Here is a 19479-nt window from a genome sequence, read left to right on the forward strand (position 1 = left end):
CCCATGTGTCACTTGGTACCAGGCTAGAGTGCTGGACAGGCAGCAAGGTGGGCTGGGAGAGCAGACTCCATAAGCAAAGGACAGCTGGAGCCCAGCTGGGTTCTGGATAAACAGCCTACAGGCTGTGTGATCTGAACATGTGAATGATTTTGCCTGAGTATCTGCTTCTTCATCATGAGTTCTGTGTGCTAGAATCTTCCTTGGATGCATCATCATTAAGAGGATGTACAATCATGCACGGAGTGACCTGGGTCCCAAGTCTCCTGGTACATTCTCATCACTCTCACGTGGCCACATAAAATGGTCACTATAGCTGTCCTTCCTTGTCCCTGGTGTGGCTGTCTGTGCTATCTATTGCTCAGGTCCAGTGCGCCCTGGAAGCACGTGATCCTCCTTCTGACATAAGGTTGAAGGTCAATAGTAGCCTCACGCTGCATCCCAATGCTGACCTCACTCACCTCCCTTATCTCCTCACGTAGGTCTCTTAACATCTCACATCATCACAACAAGCAGGATGGGCGCAGTACATCAGATTCGTTGGGGGCAGTTATGCATAAGTTTGACTACAGTATACTCTTAGGATTCTTATCTTCTTTTGTAGTTATTGTTCTTAATTTATTACTGTGCCTAATTCATAAATGAAGCTTGATCATGGGTGGGAACGTACAGGAAACCTCATAGGACACGTAGGGTCCGGTACTATCCGCCATCACAGGCAGCCCCTGGGGTCTAGGAACATATTTCCTGCAAATAAGGGGACTACTTTAGTTCAGTACCTTTGTGATCTCCCTAAGCGTCTATGTATTCTCCATTCTTGGGGCCCCTGAGTGGCTAATTCGGCTGAGTCTCTTAATTTCAGCTCAGGTCACGATCCCAGGTTGGTGGGATTGAGCCCCAAGTCAGGTTCTGCACTGAGCTTGGAGCCTGCTTGAGTTTCTCTCTTTTCCTCTGTCCCTCTTTCTCACTCTGTCTCTCTCATATAAATACATAAATACGTAAATAAATAAATAAATAAATAAATATTCTCCTTTCAGTTCACTTTGGTCGCATTATTAGACTTTGAAATGTCCCTGGATCTGCTTGTGCCCATGTGTTTCTTTGTTAGTCTGTCAGGTTGGAGTCCCTCATGTTCTGGCTGGAAAATAATGGAGAAGGTGCTATGTGCTAACTGAGTTTCAATGAGATGACATCTTCCAAATCTCTAATCTCTCACATGGTTTCCCAAAAACTGGTTAATCAAACTCCAGAGAAGGAACAAAGGTGCTTTTGGTGCAAGAACCATGAGTCCCTCTATCTGGACCCTGAGCATGATTCTCAGGAATCCTTAGGACTTCAGGAAATCTCCTGTCTCTCAGGCCTGTGCACAGGGCAAGCGCCAAGGACCTTCCACAAAGTGGGGAGGAGGAAAAGGTGCTGAAGAGCTGGCCGTCTCTCTTACACAGAGTGGGAAGGAAAAGCACCTCCCATTCATGATACGCAGTGTATACTCCCTCTCTTCGGTGCCACAACGGGCTTCACCTTGGCTTGTCCTATATGCTTCCTCCCGATGTTGTGATGGGTCCCAGATGCCCGTGCTGCTCCAAGTCAGCTGACACGGGCTCTGGAAGAAGAAATGAAAGACAATTTGTTCACCGTGGAGTCAAGTTCATTTAAAAGAGGAACAAGGAACAAATCTTGCCTTGAGCTGGTCCCAACATGAGATGAACTCATTCAGGGCATGTCTTCCTCAGAGGTTCATGAACTTGGTGGATGTGTGTTGTTTGTGGGGTCACTTTGAAAAGCTGTCAAGTGAACTGCAGCAAAGAGCAAGACCGTTCAAATGAAGGGACATTGGGTTTGACCCTGATCTTCTGTCCAATTTGTGCAACATGAAGAGATGATAGAAATTCTTTAGGTTCGGTTTTATCATGACTAAAAGAATTGATCATAAGTGATGTGAGTAGAAAACAGTGCCCCTTTAGTTTCTCTATAATTTTCATACAGTCATGACCATAAATGACATGTCTGTGAGTTGCATTCCCAGTACAGAACTTGCTCTCTTCCTTCCCCTGTATGACAATGACCCACAATCTCACACTACATTATAACCTCTGCACTCTTACAAGGTAGACAGGGCAACAAGCGTCTACAGCAAATTCCCCTCTGAACTCTGAAATGCGCCAGACTCTGCAGCACGTCCGTCTTCCTTGTGATTTCAGGAAGTCTGTTTTCAAGGGCTGGGGACACAGCTGCAATGTGCACCCACTTCCTCCTGGAGGAAAGGAAAGGACCGTGGTTCCATGACCCCAGACATCTCTCTGAGAGTGAGAGGCTCCTCCAGCCAGAGAGACCAGCACTGTAGTCATCTGTGAGGGGCCTCGATAAATGGCCTCTCTCCTCACCAACCAACTAGAGAGAGCAGAATAAGGCAGCCGGAGGTCCAGTGATCCCTTCTGGCCCAAGAGCGTGGAAGTTGACGGGCAAAGCTGAGTGTGAGAGCCACATGGCTTCTTCACAGGGAAACCTGGATCAGTCACACCCTCACGCCATGGTGGCAGCAAGGGCACAGGACAGCCCTTGGTTTGAAAGGGAAGCCCTGGTACATTACTATTATGTTTAGAATTGAACAGTTTACTTTTCTGTAATGTTCTGTCCATGCGAAATGAAAAAAACTTTCAGAATTTCTAAAAAAGTGGAAGGGCATTTTATTCAAGCCATAGTGAGGACAGCTGCCCGGGATACACAATCCTCACAAAGAAGATAGTGCTTCGAAGGAAGGAATATTTGTGCAGAGTATTTGCGTTTTTATGAAAAGAGTCAGACACCATCACAATGAAAGACATTCCAGAAAATTACAAACTTCAACTGTGCTTTCTGTACATGCAAGTTTGCAGGCTTCCAAGATATGGGGGCAGAACTTAGGAAGAATTTTACTCTTATTTTAGTTTGATATGTGTCTTTTAGGTTCCTTGCTCTTGAAGCAGAGGCACAATGTGTGCTCAGGGCAGAAGTAGAGCCCATGCTTTCCAGTTGGGAAGTCATTCTGATCCTGGCAAGTCTAGCTTCCCTGGGAGCCCACGAGCAGGGCCCACAAACAGCAAAAGCTGAAAATGTCCTTTATCAGTTCTAAAGTCAATAATTGTGCAATCGTCCAAAGATCTGTCCCAAGTTACACAAGACAGCAAAGGGTTTCCCTACCTCCTGAGGCTGGGCACCTCCTCCCTCCGCAGCACCGAGGGGCATTCTGCTCTGTGAGATACTGCAAACCACACGCAGGAATTGCGGATCCTTCTAGAAAGAGCAGAAGGACCCTTGGTTGTGCTGGTCACAGAAGCAAACTGAATCCACACCCCACAGCATTCATGCGGTTGAAGCTAGCAGAACATTTAGAGCTTATTTTTCAGAGGACTGTTTCTCCCCACTCAGCTATCGTTTCTTTTCAGATTCCTGTCCCTGCAGGAGCCTGGGTTCAAGGTCAGGTGCTGTGGCTCCAGCCTGTGAACAAGTGAGGTCCTGCATTCTTTATCAAGATAATGAGCCAGAAACCCCGTCCCCTTTATACCGGCTCGCGGAGCATGCCCAGTGCCCCCCTCCTTGTCCCAAGACAACCTCGGGAGATCAGGGGCTACATTTATCCTCCTGCTGAAGCTGGTTCCACCCCAACGGGAACACAGGCTGTATGTGACACGTATGGTTGTTTGATGCGCATGCTCCATCTTTCCTCATCAATAGTTACGTGTCCCACCTTTTCCATCAATATGTACATAATCTCATCCCTTATGATTACATTAAAAAAAAAAAACTTGTTCCTTCCCCTTCAGGGAGGATATTTAGCCTTGGCTTCCTACCTCTCATTAGGCTGCTTCTCGAATAAACCCTTTCCTTGCTGACCCTGGGGTCTCAGTCATTGGCTTTGCTGTGCATTGGGCAGAGGAGTGTGGGTGGGTTTGGTGAGAAAACTTCCTGTGCTGGATTCCCACTCCTGGGCTCCAGGGTGAGGAGGCTGACACCACACTGGCAAGTGTCCAGTCGGGCCTGATGTCCCCTCCTGAAATGGTTTGTTCAGGATGGACACCCCATGGCTCCTTGGTGGCTCCGAGAATGACACAGCACGTGGTGATGTGGGCCTGGAGAAGCTGTGTCCACAAAAGATGCTCCCAGGGTCCTTCCAGTTCACCAGGTAGACACTGCAGGTCACCTCTTCCAAAAGGTTCCATATAGTTGGCCCGGTCACCATGACTGCTGCCCAAGGTGTGCTCAATAATTCTCACCTGAGGCTGAACTGTGATGGGAAGATGATGAAGTGAGGAGTGTGAAAAGGAGTAGAGATGGCACAGGGGTGGTTTAGGAGACACAGGGCTGACATGTGCCACTAGTGTGGCCCCCGCAGTGGCCTCCTGTCAAGTCCCCACATATTCTCTCCTCCTCTCCATCACTTCCCTACACTGCACCTGAGTAGCCTTCCTCCACATGGACTTTCACCCTCACTGTGTTTCCCACACCAGGCAGGGAGGGCTCCAGGGCCCGGCCTCTGTCCTCAGCCTCCCCTCCCTCCACCTTGTTTCCCTCCGGCCATGAAAGCAAACAGTACTCGAGCATCAGCCAATGCCAGACACTGTTCCGAGCACTTCACAGGTGTCACCTCATCCCTAGAGCATCAGCCATGGTACAGGGGAAGAGGTTGATGTGTCCCTGGGTGAGGAACTTGTTCAGGTCCCAAGCTAAGTGGCCGGTGGAGGACATCCTGGGATTCAGGTGGGCCGGGTCCAGGCTCGCACTCCTCAGCTCCAGGCTGCAGCCGCCAGCAGCTTCCCTGCACTTGGTCAGACCCGAGAGCCTGCCACACCGGCCACCAGCCAGGACTTCTCCCCAGCTGCTCTCCTAGTGACCCATTCCTCCCGTGTCAGCTCCTGTTCATCCTGGGGGCTCAGGTTAATGTCACCTGCTCAGGGAGGATGCCCTGAGCTGCTCCCAGGATGGTGTCCCTGCTCCATGATCCAAATGTCTGTCTCTTCAGGCCGAATATTTAGTATATAAACACACAAGCCTGTTTTACCTGCTCACTGCTCTATCCTCAGTGCCCAGCAGAGATCAGGCCCCAAATATGTATCATCAGAGTTAATCAATTAATCAGCCTCATCAAAAAGACTTAGGGAGAACCTCATGCTTCTAGTAATGGTGGGCTGGAAAAATTGCATCCACCTTCCTACTGAAAGCAGCCCACTTTTGTTTATTTGTTTTTATATTGATGTGATATACCTTGTCTGTGACATGAGTTAAAGTATTTGAAGGGTGTCATGTGAAGACTTACACTTATTCTCTTTGACTTATAGGGGTCAGAAAGTGGTCATTTCTTTCTTTAACAGTTCTTTCTAATGATTATTTATTTGTTTTGAGAGAGAGAGAGTAAGAGAGAGAGAGAGAGAGAGAGAGAGAGAGAGAATCCTAAGCTGACTCCTTCCTGTTGGCTCAGAGCCTGATACGGGACTCGATCTCTCAAACTGTGAGATCGTGACAGGAGCTGAAATCCAGAGTTGGATGCTAAACTGAATGAGACACCCAGTCACCCCAGAAATTGGTCATTTCTAAATTATTGTATTTTTTTCTGTAAACTCTACATCCAGCGTGGGGCTTGAATTCACAGCCCCAAGATCAAGAGTCATGTGCTCTATGGACTGAGACATTCAGGTGCCTCAGAAATCATCCACTTCTATAGAAGCTTGAGGGAGACAGAATTGGGCATCATCACAAGGTTTGTTTTATTTTTGTTTTCAAATCAGACATAACACAGGAATGCGCTTCTGTAGTAGGATTAGGTTGTGCTCCTCCGTCACTGAAAGGGTCCCACTCTGTGGTGCTTTCGTTGTAAAGGGACCTGTGGCATCATGAGGGGTCAAGGGCGGGCCCTCTGAGCCGCTCCCTCACTGAAGTTGCCCCGGGAGATGGAGCCCTGAGGTGCCTGTCACAGGCTTGGGTTCCACCAGCTCTGTCATCTGGCACTTCTACCCGCTGTCCTCACATTGCATAGTGACACTGTGACAGTAATATGGCACTGACTTTGCAGAGTTATAAATGTTTTAAACACTATAACATGTGTAAATTCCTGTTTGTTCGTTTCTTATTTTGTGTTCATTTCTCTTTGCCTTCTGAGAACCCAAGTCAACTCTTTCCTTCTCCCATTTCCTGTTTCTGTATGTACAACATCCTGCAGCAACAACAGGAAAGAATTTTAAAATGGGAGAAAAGCCAGCCCCTCAGCTGCAGTCCCTCTACCTCATGGGACAGCAGCCCTGTGTCTGCTGCATTCTGCTGTGAGCCAGGATGGAAGGATGGCTGTGGCTCTAACTGGGAACCACAGAGGGAACTGTGCAAGAAGCCCACTGTCTCCTGACCCCTGCCCTGCCCAGCTCCATGGGACAGAACATTAAAAGTGCTCTGCTCTGGAGGGTTGGAGGGCAAAGCGAAGAGGAGGTGTATGGGGATGAGAGGCCACAAATGCACATGGTTTTCTCCCTTCTCAAGTGCACTGAGCAACATGACCTGTTCAGTCCCCTCCATGCTCCTCTGTCTCCTCAGGGGCTGCATGCAGATTCGTGGTTGAGATCCAAGCCACTGCCATCTGCACTTTCCCCTGCAAACATCATACCAGGGAATTCTCCCAAACACATCACATGATGAGAGTGGGAGGGAGGAGGGTGGAGGAAAATCCTGGCATTTGTCTGGGATCCTCCACCTGCTGCCACAGAGTGCGCAGCCCAGGAGAGATGGGGACCCGAAAGCACAAGCAAACAGTCCTCTTCCAGCTCAGACTTTAAACTGTCCTCAGGGAACTGCAGCAACATGCCCCACCCCCTCGCTCCCTAGAGGGTTAGAGGTTCAAGGAGTGATTGGTGTTGCCTGTGTTCCTGCTGAGCCCTGGGGGCAGGTCATCCAGGCGCCCTCTCCTCCTGTCCCCACCATCCTCCTCACTTCTTTCAAGCAGGGTGGGGCCACAGGGCGAGGAGCACATTCTGGGGGCCAGGGGCTTCTGCAAGGACTGCAGGCCTGCTGGGCTGTGGGAATGGATGGTGCCCCTGTCTGCCCCTCTTTGGGGGAGTGCTCTGCCATCACTCTCCCTTCCTATGTGGAAGCCCGTCCAGACTATGCCACCTGAAGATGAAAATGTCTTCCCCCCCCCCCCACAATCAGGAAGTGATTCCTTTCCTAACTGGTTCAGACCTGGTAACCCTGACTCAGCCCTTGTTAGTCAGTTACTCGGGAATCCCCAGCCACCCTTCCCTCCATTGGGAGCTGCTGGGGGAACTTAGATTTTCATGAATCCTGCCCAGACGTGTGCAGCCCTACAGCACAGTGAGCGGGGGCCACCAAAGCAAACCAACAAGGACCTGGCTTCGTGAATTCAGAGAGAAGTATCGTTGTGCTGTGTTCCGAGTCTTGTGATCGCATGGAGATGCCCATGTGGACGGGTCAACGGGGTTCAAACACAGGGCAGGTGAGCACGAGAAAGTCAGGGGACTGCTGCTATTATGTTCCTGCGTGTGTGTATTCTTTCTGGTTCTAAACGTCCCTGCTAACAGTCCAGATTACAAACTCTGAACTCCCTGATCTCTTCACTGTGAGTTGTCCCGCGTGTCCACCTTGTCATCTCCATTTATTTCTTATGTCAGATATTCAATGAGTCAACAATGCTGCCAGCAAACTATATGTTAGACAAGGATATTATTGAAAAACATTTGAGCACCAGTACAATAATACAATGTATAAATAAAAAGATGTAAGTTATACTGTGTCTATGTTCTAAATAAACCATGTATTAGAAAACTGCTCACAAATGATGTAAGTTATAATCTATTTTATTTCTTAAACTATTATAAAAAGTTGTTGAGATTTGAAAGTATTTTGGGGTGGCACCTGGGTGGCTCAGTCGGTTAAGTGTCTGACTTCAGCTCAGGTCATGGTCTCATCACGGTTAGAGGGTTCGAGCCCTTCATAGGGCTCTCTGCTGTCAGCAGGGAGCCTGCTTGGGATTCTGTCTCTCCCTCTCTCCTACCTCCCTCTCTCTCTCTCTCTCTCTCAAAATAAGTAAATAACTAAAAAAATAAAAGTATTTTGGACTGATTTTTTTTATACTGTTGTCATTAGCAAAGTGATATGCCATTGTGAGCCCTGGTTGGGCAAGCGAGCCCATAAAAAGTTTTCAATGTGTTCCCATTGAATTGTCTTTAATGTAACAGCACATAAACATTATGCTGCTCACGGTACTAGATTCTCTCTCACTTTAACTATTACATTAAATATTTTTTCCATTGTAATACTGTCTGCAGTTCTTACATATTTAATATCTCTGTAGTTAACTGAGGCACAAAAATCATTTGTTATAATGACATATTTGATTAAGTGAGATTAATTTTAGTCATTTAATAAATAAAATCTATATAGTTTGGTAAATAATCAGGGTTCATTAAATTAAACTTAAAACTTCTGTATGTGTTTATTTCTTTCAAATGACAAGTGAAATCACATATTATTAAATAATTGTCTTTCTCTTGATATGGGATTTTTCTTTCAAATGGTATGTCCTATTACTTTTTTCGAAACATAATATTATCTTGTTTTCCCCTTTGATGCCGTTACTAATTTTGTAAGTTAATTACTTCTTCCTTTCTCAGATTAATCCAGCTTCTGTAATAAGTAACAAATCTCTCTGGTAAGGCTAAAGACAGTAGTGACCTCACTGTTCACAGACAAGTTATTAACGCCAACTCTCTGAAAAAAAGTTTATCTTCCAAACCTTTACCTACTCCAATTGCATGGATGCTTATAAAGTGACCCTAACAGGTTTGATACTATTTCCAGCTGCTGTTGCCATCTTAGCACTGCAGGAGCCCAGACCTGCCCAGTGTCCTGGTTTCCACCCAAATATTCAGATAGTATTTAATCTTCTTAGTGTTTGTTTATTTACCTATTGTTTTTATAGCTGATTTGTGGAAGATAGATACCATCATTATACATTTTATTTATCAATTCTCATACTCAAGATTACAATTTGTTATACACATTCACTTCATTTAAAATGTTGGTGGCTCAGTTGGTTAAGTGTCTGACTTCAGCTCAAGTCATGATCTCGCGGTTCCTGAGTTCGAGCCCCCTGTGGGCTCTGTGCTCACAGCTCAGAATCTAGAGCTTGCTTTGGACTCTGTCTCCCTCTCTCTCTGCCCCTCGCCTGCTAGCACTCTGTCTCTCTCTCTGTCTTACAAATAAGTAAACGTTAAAATAATGCCAAAACAGGGGCACCTGGGTGACTCAGTCGTTTAAGCATCGGACTCTTGATTTCGGTCGTGTCGTGATCTCAGGGTCGTGGGATCGAGCCCCAATTCTGGCTCTGTGCTGAGCATGGAGGCTGCTTAAGATTCTCTCTCAAAATAAATAAACACTTTTTAAAAAGTCAAAAAGCTACCAAAATTGTAATAGAGTCATTTTAAATAGTTTTTAAAATTTGAGTAGAGTTGACACAGAATGTCACATTGGTTCCAGGCGTACAAGGTAACGTATGACAAGTTCACACATTGTGCTCTCTCCACCACAGGTGTAGCTGCCCCGACACATCCTGTTACGGTATCAGTGACTGTTCCTCATGCTATGCCTTCTATTCCCGTCACTTCTTCATTCCCTAACTGGAGCCTGTGTTCCTGCCCCCCCTCACCCTCTGTCCCAACCCCCACACACTCCCCTCTGGCAACCAACTCAGATCTTCATTTACTGTATGATAATACGTGTGAATAAAAAGTGTCCTGAAGTAAATATTTAAAGTGATTTATTTGAATTCACATTTCACTGTATCATCCTGAAATCACTGAATACATGACTTATGCAGTACCAAGTTAGAATATCCAGAAATTTCTCTAAAACTTTGTGTGAGACCCTGAACTTTGTGGCCACACTGGCACCATGGGTACACGTGTAACTGTGTCACATCTTGTTTGAGCACTGATGACTACCTTTGATGCACTGGATTCTCAGATCAACAAAACCCTCCTTCTTACACGTCTTCAATTTAGTATTTAAGTGATGAAAACACATTCTCATGACATAGTTGAAACGACACTGATAATGATTTTTTGCTTGATTTCTAAGTTGTCCAAATACTTTCTTATTCTGGCAGACACACGGTTTGCAGCCAGCAGCACAGGGACAGGGACCACAGGGACATGTGCTGCTCACAGTCCGGTCACAGCCTTCGTTCACCATGTAAAATGCTCTGCTTCACTGCACAGTAGATAGTGTGACTTCTGATGGCATTTTCCGCATGTTGGTTGCTCTTACCAAACCTGTAAAGACTATTATGCAGAGTTTTTCTATTTCAAAGACTTTACTGTGTGAAGTTCATTTATAAGGTTCTTCACACTTTTCTTCCTGATTATTGCTAATTGTTCATTGCATTCTGAGCACTGACAGCATGTGCTTAGCATGATCACATTCACACAGGTTTGGAGCATGATTTGCACATAATATTTACATGGTTAGCAAGAGTAAGACATCAGTGAGTTTTGACAAAAATAGCAGAGATCTTTTTTTAATTTTAGAAATGTCAAACAGTGTTTTCTTTGAACTAAATCGTACACAGTCTGGAAGCCATTCCCAAGCGTTATAAGGTTTGTACAGTATTAGATGCTCTGTGACACGACAGGTTGTGATGCATTGTTAGTGCTATGGCTCCCTGTTCCCTCTCAGACCCAGAAGATTCACGATTAGTATATTTCAAACAATGTTAAAAGGCACTGAAGCTTTGTCACTTCATTCTGTTTATTCTTAGTATTGTATTTATGTTCTTGAATCTGTATCTATTATTTCCACAACAGTTGTGGCAGACTGACGTTGAAAACAAAGGAAAAGTTGTGCAGCATGAGGGTAATGATAAATTGAAAACTCTCCTAATCTCACAAGGAAGAAATACAACACAGATCGTTGTCCAAACTGCCTTCGGATCACGTCTGCCACATTAGCTCTGCTCACACACCCGGCCGGCCCGCCTGCCCTGCACATTTTGGACCTCCAGCCTCACCCCAGTCCCATGAGCTGCTTCCTTAAAATACACCCACCTCTTTCTTGATGCACGTATCTTATTGTGTCTGTTTCTCTGAGCACCCTGACTAACACAGTACTGTGACAGGCACTAAGGATAGGGACCTACAAAAAAGAAAACTCGCCATTGTCATGGAAAGTACAGTGGCAGGTGGTGAACATGCAATCATGTGATGCTCACTGGCCATGGCTGCACGTGAACAGGAGCTACTCACCTTCCCTGGGGTGCAGCTGGGGTGAGGGGAGGGGGCAAACTGTCCCTGAGGACTCCTGGGCTGAGGGGACAATAAGGGAATTCTCTGTGATGGGGAGGCTGGGGGCTTCCTCTGCTGCCTGACACCCACCTTCCTCGTTCAGTTTTCTGTCAGAGGGTCCATGGCCTTCCTGGACTATTGACACTAGAGGGGTGCATTTCCATCCCCACCTGCTTGGTGTCTCTATCTAGAGGCTGTAACAGCACAGGTGGGTCATGGTACCAGGGGCCAACAGAACATATGTGCATCCCATAGGACAGGGAAGATTTCCTTGGACAGGGTTGTTGGGGGGAGGTCAATGGGCCTGGGGGAGGGGAAGGCCCCGCACCAGGGTTGAACCTGTTCTGCCCAGAAGTCCATCCAGGATTCTAGATATTTCTGCAGGCTTCCACAAAGCTCTCCCTGCACATAGGCTGAGGAAGCCTGGTTTGAAAGCCATCTGCATCATGATTTCCTTAGCCAAGGACTGCACCGAGGACCAGGGAACTGGCCATCCACGGGTCTTTGGGTCACAGAGGGGGAAAGAGCTCCCATCATAGCGGAAATGACCGAAACCCCTGGTGCTGTTGTCCTCTCGGATCTCCCAGCCCCAGATCTCCTGGAGTGAATAGGAGCCCTGCCCCCAGCCAGCAGTGACAAATCCCATCCTGTGTTCCTCTGCCTTCCCCACACCAGTGACAGACTCCAGCCAGAAGGGCCCCTCCCTCCTCTCCTCCACATCTTCCCTGTGATGAATAATGGCCGCCTCTGGGCTGAAGTCCACAGACGCTCAGTCCTCACCTCCACTCCCAGGTAAATCCAGTGGAAGGAGAACAGGTCTCTGCTCTTGGTCGTGAACTTCCCTGGGAAAGGCCTCTCATCACTCTTGCCCCCACTCCACTATCTCCTACTTTCTGTACCCACAGGGCCAGGGGGTCTGCCAGAGTCATTCTGAGGCCCTTCCTGCTCTCTCTCAAGTCCTTGGTCTCTGTATCCCATGTCTTAGGTACCAGGACTTCTGCCCACAGTCCCTGTGCCTCTGCCATGTCTATCTCACTGTCATCTGCAGGAAGGCCTGACCATCCACGCGTCCCTCAGTGAAAAATCTCTGATACACAGATCCATCCTGGGACAGCACCGTGAGGTTATAACGAAGACTGAGGGATCCTGGCAAGGAGGAGACTACAAATGAAACTGCCTCCTGGAAGTAACTGCTCGTCAAATATTTCTCAGAAAAGCTCTGCTGTCCTGAGCTGCTTGAAGTCTTGAGGATGCAGAAAACGCACATGTACAAGGGACAGGAAGGAGGCTTTCCAGTACAGGAAGATAGGCAAGGGGCGTGAAGGAGAGGGAAGAAGGAATGTCCGTGGGGGGTGGGGGTGCAGGACAGGAGCCAGAAGAGGGAGGCATGGGCTCCTGTAGGTGGTGTGGGTAGGAGGTCAAAGGCAGACATTGGCCTGCAGGGAGCAAGGGAGGGGCAGGAAGACCATGCTGAAGGAGAGGTCTTGTCAGCAGGGATGGAAGGGCGGGGGGGGGGGGGGGGCAAGACTGAGGGATCCAGAGCTGCATGGTGCACAGGTGGGTTAGGAGCTGCTTCCTGTGGTAAAGACACTTCAAGAATGAGTTGGGAGCCAGAGGCAGGGTGGAGGCAGTGACACAGAGGGCCTGTGGGGTGGATTGTGACCACAAGGGAGTTTAGGGTGGCCCAGTGCCCTGGGGGAAAGGGGGGGAAGTTGTAAGCCTAGGCCCAGAGTGGAAGGGTGGCAAGGTGAGGCCCCCAGGTGGAGAACGGGATGGACCTGCCAGTGTCCCTGGAGAGAGACAATCAGAGGGTCTCTGAGAGACAGGGCAGCGAGCCCAAGTGTAGTCTATATTAGAAAGGAGGGTCAGTGGAAGAGAAAATAGACCCGACACACCTCGGTGCACACCTTGGGGAAGGACCTGCATGGTGGGCGTAGTTCTGGGAGGGGGGGTGGGTCATCCCTCCAAGGAAGGACTTCCAGCCCAGGACTGGCAGGCTGGGAGAAGGCTGGCTGTGTGGAAAGGCTGGTGCTGACCACCTGGCAGAAACAACAAGTTTGGAGACCACGTGTCAGGAGTGGGGTCCACTGGGGTCAAGGAACCAAAGGAGCGGGCGAGGGCCAAGGATCTGGGCAGCTGGACCTCAAGAAGTTTTCTGGTCAGTGAGGGAGAAGGCAAGGCAGCAGGCAGCAGGGGAGACTAGTGCTGAGGGTCTGGGAAGGGGGGACTGAATATCTCAGAACAAACTTGAGTCAGAGACTGACAAGAGAGGAGGGGACTTGGGCCAAGAGCCAGGAGGAGGGGTGTGGATGGCAGGGCCCCATGGGAGGAGCTCTTGAGAGAGGAGAGCTTGGTGAGGGCCCGGCATGTGGGCAAGGGGTGTGAGCAGCCATGGGGCCATGGGGGAGGGGTGCAGAGGGACCAGGGAGACATGGAGTCCAGTCCACAGGGAGAGTGGAAGCCTCGAGAGTGTGAGGGTGGGATGAAAGAGTGGGGACAGGGAGGTGTGGGTGCTGGCCCAGGATGGAGAATGGCCAAGAGCAGCTGCCTGCAATGGAGGGGAGGGAGGAGGAGGGGAACCAAAACAGGGGACAAGTCTGGCCAAGAAGCTGCACCCCATGCCGCAGTGCTCCCCTTAGTGATGGCAGGAGGGCAGTTGGAGGGAGACGCTCTGGGCAAAATTAGAAAATTAGAGTGGAGGAAAGTTAGGGAGAGGGAAGTAGGCCAGAAGTTTCCTTGCAGGCAATGGCCCATGGGAGGAGTGAAACTGGCAGGGGTGAGGAGGGGTGAGGTGAGGGACCCAGAAGCGGTTCAGAGAAAGAAACCAAGGAGAATGTCAGGGAGGGGGTGAGGGACATGGGGGACCCGATGAGAGGTGAAGAGATTGGAGAAGTGGTTTGAGCTTTGAGGGCAACAGGCCCCTTCCTACCCTGGGCGGTCTGACGGATGATGGGGCCCCCACAACATTCACTGAGGCTTCTGCCCCTCCAACTACCACAGTGAACCCCAGGCAGCAGTGGCGCTCCCCAGCAGAAAGGCAAAAGTCACAGCAGGGCTCAGACCAGTGGGACAAGCTGTCCCATGTCTGCAATCGTGCCCACCTCCAGGTGGGCGATGGGCACCGGGCTCAGCAGAGCAGTCGAGAATCCTCAGAGAAAAGTACAGTCCAAAGGAAGCCCTAGGCCGCTACCCCCCACACCTAGAATAGACTACCAGTCAGGAGCAGGACGTGAGCCTCGCAGGTGACCACGGAAGTCCCCTAAGTCCAGGGCTGAGGGAACACACACCAAGACCACCAGAAGACCTCAGCAGGCTAGGGTTGGTGGCACAGGGAAACCCGGAGAAGCTGGAAAGCCTGCGGTTCGGGATCCCAAGCAGGGTTAGGCTGCAGGGCAGTGCAGCCAACTGGTGCAGGGACAGACTCTGAGCAGGTGGGTGTCAGGGCCCCAACCTCAGGAGCTCCAGACCACTGTTGCCCAGAGCAGCACAGACCTCCCCTCACTCCTGTAGAAACCAAATTCAACAGTGTTATGAAAATAATGATTCACCACAATCAAGTGGGATTTATTCCCGGGTTGCAAGGGTGATTCAGTGTTTCCAAATCAATCAACATGATGCATAACATCAATAAGAGAAAGGATAATAACCATATGATCATTTCAATGGATGCAGAAAAAAGCACTTGACAAAGTACAATATAAATTTGCAGTAAAACCCCTCAATAAAGTAGGTTTAGAGGGAACACACCTCAACGTAATAAAGGTCATATATGACAACCCACAGCTAACATCATCCTGAATAGGGGACAAACCGAGAACTCCGCATCACTCATCATCAGAGAAATACAAATCAAAACCACACTGAGATATCACTTCATACTTGTCCGAATGGCTAAAATCAAAACACAAGAAACAGGTCTTGGTGTGGATGTGGTGGAAAAGGAGGCCTGTGCACTGTTAGTGGGAATGCAAATGGGTACAGCCACAGTGGAAAACAGTCAGAGGTTCCTCAGAAAATTAAAAACACAATTACCAGATGATCCAGTAATTCCACTACTGGGTATTTTTCCAAAGAATATGAAAACACTAATTTAAAAAGATATACACCCTGATGTTTATTGCATCATTCTTCACAGTAGCCAAATTATGAAGGTAGTCCATGCGTCCTTCCAGAGATGGATTAAGAGCCTGTGGTATATTATGTTTTAAAGTTTATTTATTTATTTTGATAGAGAGCACAAGCGAGGGAGGTCAGAGAGAGAAGGAGGCAGAAAACTGCAGGCTGGCTCCCCACTGTCAGCACTGAGCCTCATACGGGGCTCGATCCCATGACCTGAACCAAAATCAAGAGTCATAGGCTGAACCAAATGAGACACTCAGGTGCCCCCAAGATGCGGTTATATTTATGCAACGGACTGTTACTCAGCCACAAAAAAGAATGAAATCTTGCCATTTGCAGCAAAATGAATGGATCACGAGAGTATAATGCTAAGCGAAATAAGTCAGTCAGAGAAAGACAAATACAGTATGATTTCAGTCATATTGGAACATAAGAAATAAAACAAATGAACAAAGCGAAAAACAGATAAACCGAAAACCAAACTCAGAACTATAGAGACGTATGGATGGTTACCAGAGGGCAGGTGGGTGGGGGGGAGGGGGTGAAAGGGGTAAAGTGGATTAAGAATACACTTATCCCGACAGGCACAGAGCAATGTATAGAATTGTGGACTCCCTATATTGTGCATCCAACACTCATATAACACTGCTCATTAACTACACTGGAAGTAAAACAAAAACAGGAGAAAACAAAAACAAGATTAGTAAGTGGGTGCCCTTCACGTAGGTCCTGGGCACTTTTCAAACTGCTGTTTAGCTGAGTCCTGAGGGGTGTGAGGCCAGACACAGGCCTTGTAAGAGTGGGTTCTTGGGGAGGAGTTCAGGTGGCAGAGGAGGAGGGGGACCCTAAGTTTGTCTCATCCCTGGAACTCGGCCAGATAGTTATCAAATCACTTTGAACACTCGAGAAATCAATTGGAGTTTGGAGAGAACAAAAACTCTAAGTCTACAAGTGGAAAAGTGACCACCTTCTGGAAGGTAGGAGACAGGAGATTTGATTTGGGGGAGCCAAAGCTGCAGTTAGGGCAGCAGGCAGGGAGCCTGCTTACAGAGATACCACAAGAATTATAAGCAGCGCACAACCTGAACTTTAGCCCGCTGCTGTGGGGGTGTGCCTGGCTTCCAGGTGCTCAGGTGGCACAATGGGAGGAGTCGCAGGAGTGACAGTCTGCTCTGAGGATCCCCGGGTCACAAGAAGGACAGGGGCACCCACGTGCTCCATTGCTCCCAAGTGTAGGAGCAGGGCCTTGAGCTCAGGGGAGAGAGCTGTGGTGCCGCATTCTGCTCTGTTTTGCCAGAAACTCGGAACAACTGCATGGTTGTGCCACCGCTTTCCTGGCATCGCCCGCAAACAGCAAAAGTGACGCGAGATCCTCTCCTAGGGAACAGCGCTGGTCCGGGCCAGGGGAGGCCCTAAAACTTGGAGTTTTGAAACTCAATCACATGCTTGTGGTAAAAAAGGTCAGACCTAGAGCTATCAAGCTTTACTATAAAGCTACAGAAATCAAAGCGTTATGGTAGTGGCATAAAAACAGATATACAGACTTATGGAAAAACAGGGTCCAGAAAATAACCTTTGGGTATATGGCCAAGTGATTACAGACAAGGGTGCCAAAACAATTCATGGGAAAGGACAGTCGTTTTAACAAATGATATTGGGAAAACTGGATAGCCACATGCAAGAGAAGGGAAACGGGACATAAGCGAAGTAATTGCTTGCTTTTCTGTGAGGGATTTCTGAAAAATTGGGGGCGCAATCTTTCAGCTCCAGGGCTGGAGAGTGGGAGCTTCCGCATTCATCAGCCCATCAGCCCTGAAAGGCTTCGGGAAGCAAAACAGCGCCATCTAGCGGACTCGAGAACTGCTTACCCCAAGCCCTGACCACTGTGCTATGAAGTCACATTTCTACCTCAGAATCAGCACAACAGGCCCCTCCTCCAGATGGCCAGCACTTGCTCCCACCACCTCTACTGATCATAAAACACAGCAAAGCTTCAGCTCTGGGGAAAATAGGATCGAGCTCCTCTTTTACTTTTATTCTTTGTTTTTTAAATTATTTTTTCATTTATTTTCTTAGTTTTAAAAATTCCTTTTTTATGTTTTATTTTCATTTTCTTAATTTATATATATTTTATTTTGTGTATTTGTGTATTTTCATTTTATTTTATTTTTATTATGATTATAATTTTTGTTTTTTGGATATAGATTATTTTAACAAACAGACAAAAACACACCCAGGATCTCACTTTTTTGATATCTCTGTTTTGCTTTGTTTTTTTCTTTCTTTTCTGTTCTGGGAAAAATAACAAGAGAGAGGAATTCACACCAAAAGAAAGAGCAAGAAATAGATCTCTCAGTCAGTGATTTAATCAATACAGATATAAGTAAGATGTCTGTACTAGAATTTAAAACAACAATTATAAGAATACTAGCTGGGCTTGAAATATACATAGAAGACACTACAGAATCTTTTCTGCAGTAATAAAAGAACTAAAATCTAGTCAGCTCAAAATTAAAAATGCGTTAGCAGATGGCACAAAAATAGACACTCAGATCGATGGAACAGAATAGAGAATCCAGAAATAGACCCACAATCATATGACCAACTAATCTTTGACAAAGCAGGAAAGAATATCCAATGGAATAAAGACAGTCTCTTCAGCAAGTGGTGCTGAGGAAACTGGACAGCGACATGCAGAAGAATGACCCTGGACCACTTTCTTACACCATACACAAAAATCAACTCAAAATGGATGAAAGACCTCAACGTAAGACAGGAAGCCATCAAAATCCTCAAGGAGAAAGCAGGCAAAAACCTCTCTGATCTTGGCCACAGCAACATCTTACTCACCACGTCTCCAGAGGCAGGCAAACAAAAGCAAAAATGAACTACTGGGACCTCATCAACATAAAAATCTTCTGTACAGAGAAGGAAACAATCAGCAAAACTCAAAGGCAACTGACAGAATGGAAGAAGATATTTGCAAATGACATATCAGATAAAGGGTTAGAATCCAAAATTTATAAAGAACTTGCCAAACTTAACACCCCAAATCAAATAATCCAGTGAAGAAATGGGCAAAAGACATGAATAGACACTTCTCCAAAGAAGGCATCCAGATGGCCAACTGACACATGAAAAAATGCTCAACATCACTCATCATCAGGGAAATGCAAATCAAAACCACCATGAGATACCACCTGACGCCTGTCAGAATGGCTCACATTAACAACTCAGGCAACAACAGATGTTGGCGAGGATTCAGGGAAAGAGGATCTCTTTTGCATTGCCGGTGAGAATGCAAGCTGGTGCAGCCACTCTGGAAAACAGTATGGAGGTTCCTCAAAAAATTAAAAATAGAACTACTATGACTCAACAATTGCACTCTTAGGTATTTATCCAAGGGATACAGGTAAGCTGATTCGAAAGGACACATGCATCCCCATGTTTATAGCAGCACTAACAATAGCCGAAGTATGGAAAGAGCCCAGATGTTCATTGACGGATGAATGGATAAAGAAGAAGTGGTAAGTATATACAATGGAGTATGACTCGGCAATCAAAAAGAATGAAATCTTGCCATTTGCAACTAGGTGGATGGAACTGGAGGGTATTAAGCTGAGTGAAATTAGTCAGTCCGAGAAAGACAAAAATCATATGACTTCACTCATATGAGGACTTTAAGAGACAAAACAGATGAACATAAGGGAAGGGAAGCAAAAATAATATAAAAACAGGGAGAGGGACAAAACAGAAGAGACCCATAAATATGGAGAACAAACTGAGGGTTTCTGGAGGGGTTGGGGGAGGGGGATGGGCTAAATGGGTAGGGGGCATTAGGGAATCTACTCCTGAAATCTTTGTGGCAGTATATGCTTGCTAATTTGGATGTAAATTTAAAAAATAGTTTAAAAAAATGCTCTAACTGAAATGCAAACCCAAATAGAGTTCATAAAAATGAGGATGGATGAATTAGAGGAACGATCAATGATATAGAAGATAAAATGATGGAAAATAATGAACTGAAAAGAAAGAAAGAAAGAAA

At 47.1% G+C, this 19479-nt stretch overlaps 3 protein-coding genes across 9 annotated transcripts in view; all 3 read right to left on the bottom strand.

Moving 5' to 3' along the window:
- Positions 1 to 19479, bottom strand: part of LOC132666874 (class I histocompatibility antigen, Gogo-B*0101 alpha chain-like) — a 426482-nt gene that overhangs the window by 339371 nt on the left and 67632 nt on the right. The gene's annotated exons all lie outside the window — the stretch shown is intronic.
- LOC132666876 (patr class I histocompatibility antigen, A-2 alpha chain-like) overlaps positions 1 to 19479 on the bottom strand; it is a 538163-nt gene that overhangs the window by 272068 nt on the left and 246616 nt on the right. The gene's annotated exons all lie outside the window — the stretch shown is intronic.
- On the bottom strand, positions 11499 to 12340 carry LOC145715475 (MHC class I polypeptide-related sequence A-like). The gene is made up of 3 exons (XM_081795665.1): positions 12219 to 12340; positions 11829 to 12067; positions 11499 to 11509 (listed from the first exon to the last, which is right to left on the bottom strand). The coding sequence occupies exons 1-3, from the start codon at positions 12338 to 12340 to the stop codon at positions 11499 to 11501; spliced, it is 372 nt and encodes a 123-aa protein (XP_081651791.1).

The sequence above is a fragment of the Panthera onca genome, chromosome B2 (genome assembly GCF_046562875.1).
Source record: "Panthera onca isolate mPanOnc1 chromosome B2, mPanOnc1 haplotype 2, whole genome shotgun sequence".
Lineage (NCBI taxonomy): Eukaryota > Metazoa > Chordata > Mammalia > Carnivora > Felidae > Panthera > Panthera onca.

Coding starts and splice junctions, on each gene's coding strand:
- LOC145715475 (XM_081795665.1), bottom strand. CDS start 12,340: ATGGCAGAGGCACAGGGACTGTGGGCAGAAGTCCTGGTACCTAAGACA. Junction 12,068..12,218: donor CTGGCAGACCCCCTGGCCCT/GTGGGTACAGAA, acceptor TGTGGACTTCAG/CCCAGAGGCGGCCATTATTC.